The 7389-nt window shown below is 54.5% G+C and overlaps 1 protein-coding gene across 1 annotated transcript; it reads right to left on the bottom strand.

Annotated features, from left to right (window-relative positions):
- Positions 1–452: 452 nt before the first annotated feature.
- LOC124700036 (endo-1,4-beta-xylanase 1-like) lies at positions 453–3172 on the bottom strand. Its single transcript, XM_047232238.1, has 3 exons — positions 2805–3172; positions 2527–2704; positions 453–2260 (listed from the first exon to the last, which is right to left on the bottom strand). Exons 1-3 carry the CDS (start codon positions 3170–3172, stop codon positions 590–592), a joined length of 2217 nt encoding a protein of 738 aa, XP_047088194.1. The 3' UTR covers positions 453–589.
- Between the last annotated feature and the right edge of the window lie 4217 nt (positions 3173–7389).

The following is a 7389-nucleotide window of genomic DNA, read 5'->3' as shown; positions in this document are numbered from 1 at the left end:
TGTGAATCTCCTATAATGTACCGGAATACCCAAATGTAGGGAATTAGCCTTCCACAAAATCATGTAGTTTGGCATAGAGAGCAGCCGTGTTATGCGCCTTCCCGAAACAAAGCAGTTCACTCGTATGAAAGTTTATTTTTGAGTACCGACGACTGTTCGAACGCTGATAAAATTAATTTAAGGTTTCAGGATTATATGTTTATGAGGATATGAAGGATAGATAGTCCCTCATCCACGAGATGAACTCCCGCTAGGTTTGGCCATCTAATTTTGCACGGTTGAGTCATGTTTTTAAGATTCTGAGGGGAACATTATCAACTAGCAATGGATATTCCAAAGCACCGATCTGTGAATTTGATTAGCCACTAGCTAGTTTCTTACGAACACACCATGGTTTTGCAGTATAGAGCACATATTTATGTGCATACATCATGATAAATACTTGAATTTCATTGTCCCTTATTACATGTGTTCTTAGCCATCGATCCAGGCATAGATTGGCATGTACTAGTATATATCATTTTGCATTGTATGTAGGATGTCATTCCCGCTATATACCGATCGATCGATGGATCGATCAGACGCGCGCTCACACATTAATGTCGAGCACCATGGGCGAGTCATCCTTGTCGACGGTGAACTCCTGGGAGATCTTTCCGGTGGACGTGACGACGTCGACGGTGTATGCGCCGTGATGGCCCCGGAACCTGAACTCCCCGTTGTCGTCGGGGTGTCCCCGCGCGTGCGTGAGCCATTCCTTCTTGAGCTGCAGCAGGCGGCGGCCGGCCTCGTTGATGTCCCCCTCCGCGTTGACGAGGTGCGCGTCGTCTCGGCTCATGAAGAGCTCCCAGAAGCCCCAGAGCATGACGCCCTCCACCGCCGGGTGCGCGTAGGCCTCCCGCAGCATCACCTCCAGGTCGTCGGCGCGGACGTGCTCGTTGGCCGCCGACACGTCCAGCTCCGTGAACCACAGCGGCAGGCCGAGCACGGCGAGCCGGTCCAGCACGGAGCGGATGACGGGGCCCACCGGGTTGCTGACGTGGCCCTGCAGGCCGACGCCGCCCACCGGCGCGCCCTGCTCCTGCAGGCCGATGATCTGCTGGATGTAGGCCTCGGGCGTGGCGCGGATGTCGCACATGCCCTCCACGTTGTAGTCGTTGACGAAGAGCAGCGCGTCCGGGTCCAGCTCGCCGGCCGTCTTGAACATGGTGGCGCGGATGTCCTTGCCCAGCTTGTCCTGGTAGAAGGAGCCGTGCAGCATCTCGTTGTTCACGTCGTAGTGCCGGAACTTGCCCTTGTACCGGGTGAGCAGCCCGTCGATTCGGCTCTTCACGGCGGCGGACAGGTCGTCGGCGGAGAGCGTCTTCACCCACTGTTGCACCATGTTCTCCACCTCCCAGAAGATGCAGTGGCCGCGCACGCACATCCCGTTGTCGGAGCAGAGCTTGAGGAGGTCGTCGGCGTCGGCGTAGCTCACCTGCCCGCGCTGCGGCTCCGTCCAGTACCACTTGAGCTCGTTCCCGAACACGCCCCAGTTGAAGTGCTTGGTGAAGAAGTCCACGAAGTCCTCGTTGTCCATGTTGGTGCGCATGATGCACGCGCCCAGCGGGAAGCTGTTGGACACCTGCCGCACGCGCACCTCCACGCACTCCGTCGCCATGACGACGCCGCCGTCGGCCCCCGTCAGCTTCACCACCACGTCGCGCTTGCGCACCTTGTCGGTGATCTTCTTCAGGTGCTTGGCTCGGGCCTTCCGGTCCACCGGGAACACCTGCAAGCCGGCGACCATGAGGTCCAGGCCGGCGTCCGGGCCCTGGACGTACACCATGACGCGCGACGCCGGCTTGGTCTCCACCCTGAACGAGCCGCCGATCTCGTACCACCGCTCGTCGCGCGCCAGCACCTGCCCGCCGTTGAGCCACTGGCTGTCGACTTGGACGGCGATGTTTATGTTCTGCGGCGCGCCGTTCATCTTACCGGCGACGCGGACCCAGGCGGAGACCTGGTACGTGGCGTGGAGGGTGAGCTTGTCGGTGATGATCTGCGCGGGGCCCATCCACGTCTGCGTGCGGTTGGTGACGTGGATGTGCTTCCCGTTGAGCGGCTCGTCGTCCAGCGCCAGGGACTCCTGCGCCATGGCGGGGAGCACGCGCGGCGAGCCTTCGCCGACGGCGAGCGCGCACGGGCCGAGCGGGAACCAGGGGTTGAGACCGTCGTCGAGGTTGCTGTTCTCGATGATGTTGGCACCGTACACCAGATTCTGTACAAAAGAATGGCATGATCACAACTTGGACCACGAGTTGACCTTAGTTGTCAATGCTTTAAGATCCGGGCGAATATGTTACTACGTTAAGCTGACAGCACGTACTGTGCATAGGCATGCTTGACGCTTGGTGTTAGAAGGATAGGATTCAGGTAGTGATATATACTTGTGCAACAGTAACGTGAAAGCTTATCTGACGGACTTCATCGTACTGAAGTTTGGTACAATACGAACTTCATCCTTAACAACAGAAGGGCGTTCACCTCGAAGTCCGGCGGCGGGGACGGCGTTGCCTTCTGGGCGTGCTTCACCACCAAGCAGTCGAGAAGCAGGTCGACGCCGGCCTTCGGCCCTTCGATGTAGATGGTGGCCTTGGCCACGGTGCTGTTCAGCAGGAACTTGCCCTGCAGCTGCGCCCAGTCCTTGTCTGACGCCTGCAACCTGCAGCAGCCAGAAAACACAACGGCAACATCCTCCGTCAGATACCAAGACACCGTGCAATGCCGATCGCGGTGACCCGGCGACAAAGACTCCGACGTACTTGCCGACGCCGATGTACTGCTGCCTGCCGTCGGCCGTCTGCACGGCGAGCGTGGCGCGGACCTCGCACGGCGAGACGTTGGCGCCGGAGAGCCGCACGGTGGCGGCCACCTCGTAGGCCATCTTGCGCTGCAGCCGCGCCGTGACGTCCTGCATGACGCCGTTCCAGGTGTCGGTCCTCCCCGTGGCCGCCACGAAGTACTTGCCGCTCGCCGGGAGCACCTTGCCGTCGTCCAGCGAGTCGTGCAGCTCGATCTTGCACCCGCTCCCGGACCAGCCGTCCAGCCCGCTGTCGAACTCCGGGTTCAGGATGATGTTCTCGTCGCCGCCGCTGTCGCTGACGCGCCCCTCGGTGCCAGTAATCGCCATTGATGTGATGTGTGCGCACACCGATCAAGTACTGTGTGTACCTGAGGCTGCGAGCTTTCTGTCGATCACCTGAGTGAGCTAGCTGGTTAATCTGATGCTAATGCCAATAATCGGTGACCTATATATACCGATCGCAAGTTGGAACTTGGAAGGAAAACAGAGAGTGGCCAACGAACGATCGCAAACAAGTCATCTGCCTGGGATTGCAAGCTACACAAGAATATTTATTTTCGCATCGAGATACGCCGCCGTCGTTTATCAAAAACATAAAATGGAAAACGAAAAAGGGATACTTCATCGCCATACTCCGACCTCGGCCGGTTTCACCGTAACGATCACTTGATCTCCCACTCGCATGTTCATGGCTTAATCCGCAGATCACATGCCTTGTAGCGGATGGTTGCTTCGGCTTAAGGACTGAATTAGCAGACACTAGCTACATTTCAATCTGATCTGCATGATCGCAGCCAATTCTTGCACCGCAATATAAGGCTAAATCGATGGATGCCAGGAGTGTGGACGAGCATGGCGAGAAGACGTTGGAGTGAAGAGGAGGGCGGCGGCCTGAATACCGGAGCTAGTGGTTTGCTATAAGCACGAGGCGAGATTGTGCCCTGAGCCAATGGGGAACGAGAGCGGCGGAGCTACGGCAAGCAGGGAAGGGTGCTTTGCATGCGCAGGCGTTCGGCCGTGTACGATAATAACTGGATTTGGCGGTTGGTTTGTCACTGTCGAAGAAGAAGCACAAGGAAAAGTTAACGGCTCGACTACTATTGGCATGCTGAAACCGAAGACTGAAGGACGCAAGGAAGAGAGGGAACCAGGTGACAGGATTAATTTTCTTACTGATTTTTTTTCTGAACACTGGTGTGATGTTTTTTTAGAGCAAAAAGGGAGATCTCTCTCCCGATTCCATTACAAGACACACAAACCATATAGTCTGCGTACATCAAAGTAAAGCTACTCCGTACTAAGAGCAAGTCTAACAGACCCTCTAAAAGGCTCAAACCCCGTAAAATAACCGCCGATATACGGGGTAGAGCTCTACCCGGCCGTCTAGCAAACCCCGTAAAACAGTCCCCCGTATTGAATTTTTTCAGTTTTGGCTACGGGGCGGTTCTTCGCCCCCTACTTGTGCGGGGTGGGGAATAGAGGGCCAAACCACCGTTCTCCCCTCCACTGCGCGCGAAGGGTTTCAGCGAAACCCAACCGCCGCCGCACGATCTCCTCCGCCCCGCCCTTCCCGGCAACGACGCGGCCGGATCTCGATGCCATGAATCCCTCGCAAGGACCACCGACCGCCGGCGGTGCACCACCTTCGCCCGCGGTGGTTGATGTCCCCGTCGGAGGTCCGCCAAACGCCGGCGACATGTCAGCCATGATCTCCGCCACCATCCCGTTGAAGAGGAAGAGGATCCCGAAGCAGTTCTTCGAAGCCCCTGCGGCGACCACAGCTCCGCCGGCTGTGACTGCTGGAGCTGCCAAGAAGCGGAGCAGGACGAAGACGAAGCCGGCCGGGCCGAGGGGTGCCCCGCCGAGCAAGGTGAAGACAAAGGCAGTTAGCCGCATCAGCCTCACGCCTCCACCGCCCTCCAAGGCCACGACCCATCCTCCCTCCGTTCCATACGCGGTGATGCCCGCGCCGTCGCCACCCTCCATGGACGTAGACAAGGTGTTCGATGTTGAGTTCACAACATCGTGCATGGACATGCTCAACGATTCCTCGATGGACTTGGATGCCGGCATCGATGCGTTCGATGGGGAGGACAATGTCGAAGGGATTGATGATTATGCCGAGGAGGAGGAGGAGGGTGAGGGTGACGAAGCGGTCGATGATGAGGAGGTGGTTGAGGTTGACCCAGCTGCCGCCGGTTCTTCCGCGCCGCCGAAGCCACGCACCTCGAACTACACCGAGATTGAAGACGTGAACTTGGTCCGTGCTTGGGGTAGGGTGGGGATGGATGCGTGCACCGGAGTGGACAAAGCCGGCAAACGCTATTGGCAGCGCATCGAGGATCTCTACCACCAGCTGAAGCCTCGCACCAAGAGTATGGCCGACAGATCCTACCGCTCCCTTGAAGGCTGGTGGAACACCATCAAACTAGCTTGTTCTCTATGGAGTGCTGCCATGGACCAAGTTGCCGACAACCCCCCTAGTGGATGCGTGCCGCAGGACTATGTAAGTTTTTCAAGTTTGTTGCTATCCATACTATGTGTTGATGATGTGCAAACATCACATTAATTTTGTTGTTGTGCAGCCCAAGTATGCTCAAATGAGGTACAAAGACATGGCTGGCTCCAAGCACAAGGAATTTTAGTTCCAACATTGCTTTTCCTTGCTTCAACATCTTCCTAAGTGGTTGAGGGACAATGAACCAAAGTGCAAGAAGGAAGCAATGCTCAGCATGGATGATGAAGCGGACGAGTGCAAGAAACAAAGGCAAGCCCGAGGGCTCCAGGAAAGCCAAGGAGAAGTTGAAGGTAGAAGGCGAAGCAGCTAGCTTCAAGGAGAAGTTGGATCAACTCATGAAGTCCAAGGAGGCATTGACGATGAAGACATTGGATACCAAGCTCCTCATCACCGAGAAGAAGAAGGAGGTGAAGCTTGCTGATGACCCACAAGTATAGGGGATCGCAACAGTCTTCGAGGGAAGTATTATCCAATTTATTGATTCGACACAAGGGGAGACAAAGAACACTTGAAAGCCTTAACAGCGGAGTTGTCAATTCAGCTGCACCTGGAAACAGACTTGCTCGCAAGAGTTTATCAGTAGTAACAGTTTTATAGCAGTAGCAGTAGTGAAATAACGGCAGCAGAGTAACAAAGACAGCAGTAGTAATTTTAGTAAACAGCAGGATTAAAATACTGTAGGCACGGGGACGGATGACGGGCGTTGCATGGATGAGAGAAACTCATGTAACAATCATAGCAGGACATTTGCAGATAATAATAAAACGGTGTCCAAGTACTAATCAATCAATAGGCATGTGTTCCAATTATAGTCGTACGTGCTCGCAATGAGAAACTTGCACAACATCTTTTGTCCTACCAGCCGGTGGCAGCCGGGCCTCAAGGGAAACTACTGGATATTAAGGTACTCCTTTTAATAGAGTACCGGAGCAAAGCATTAACACTCCGTGAACACATGTGATCCTCACATCGCTACCATTCCCTCCGGTTGTCCCGATTTCGTCACTTTGGGGCCATTGGTTCCGGACAACGACATGTGTATACAACTTGCAGATAAGACCATAAACAATGAATATCATGATGAAATAATAACATGTTCAGATCTGAGATCATGGCACTCGGGCCCTAGTGACAAGCATTAAGCATAACAAGTTGCAACAATATCATAAAAGTACCATCTACGGACACTAGGCACTATGCCCTAACAATCTTATGCTATTACATGACCAATCTCATCCAATCCCTACCATCCCCTTCGGCCCACAGCGGGGGAATTACTCACACATGGATGAGGGAAACATTGCTGGTTGATGGAGAGGCGTTGGCGGTGATGGCGGTGATGATCTCCTCCAATTCCCCGTCCCGGCGGAGTGCCAGAACGGAGACTTCTGGCTCCCGAGACGGAGTTTCGCGATGTGGCGGCGTTCGGAGGGTTTCTGGCGACTTCGACTTCTCCCCGTGCGTTTTTAGGTCGAGGCGAATAAGTAGTCCGAAGGGGGGCGTCGGAGGCCAGCCGAGGGGGCCACACCACAGGGCCGCGCGGGCCCCCCCGGGCCGCGCCGCCCTATGGTGTGGGGCCCTCGGGCCTCCACCTTACTTGTCCTTCTGGCTCCGTCAGTATTCTGGGAAAATAGGCCCTTTCGTCAAAATCCCGAGGTTTTTCCTGAAAGTTGGATTTCTGCACAAAAACGAGACACCAGAACAGTTCTGCTGAAAACAGCGTTAGTCCGTGTTAGTTGCATCCAAAATACACAAATTAGAGGCAAAACAATAGCAAAAGGGTTCGGGAAAGTAGATACGTTTTGGACGTATCAACTCCCCCCAAGCTTAGCTTATTGCTTGTCCTCAAGCAATTCAGTTTAAGAACTGAGCGATAAAAGAACTTTCACGAACACATTTGCTCATATGATGTATATATTCTCATGATATGGCTAATACTTGAGCAAGTTCATAATAAGGTACATGCAAATAAGATCATCTAACAGCTATGTCAATCATGAAGAGGTACCAACAATTAATAATAAGC

The sequence above is a fragment of the Lolium rigidum genome, chromosome 3 (genome assembly GCF_022539505.1).
Source record: "Lolium rigidum isolate FL_2022 chromosome 3, APGP_CSIRO_Lrig_0.1, whole genome shotgun sequence".
In the NCBI taxonomy this organism is placed as follows: Eukaryota; Viridiplantae; Streptophyta; class Magnoliopsida; order Poales; family Poaceae; genus Lolium; species Lolium rigidum.
This window is presented reverse-complemented; position numbering and strand designations above follow the sequence as displayed.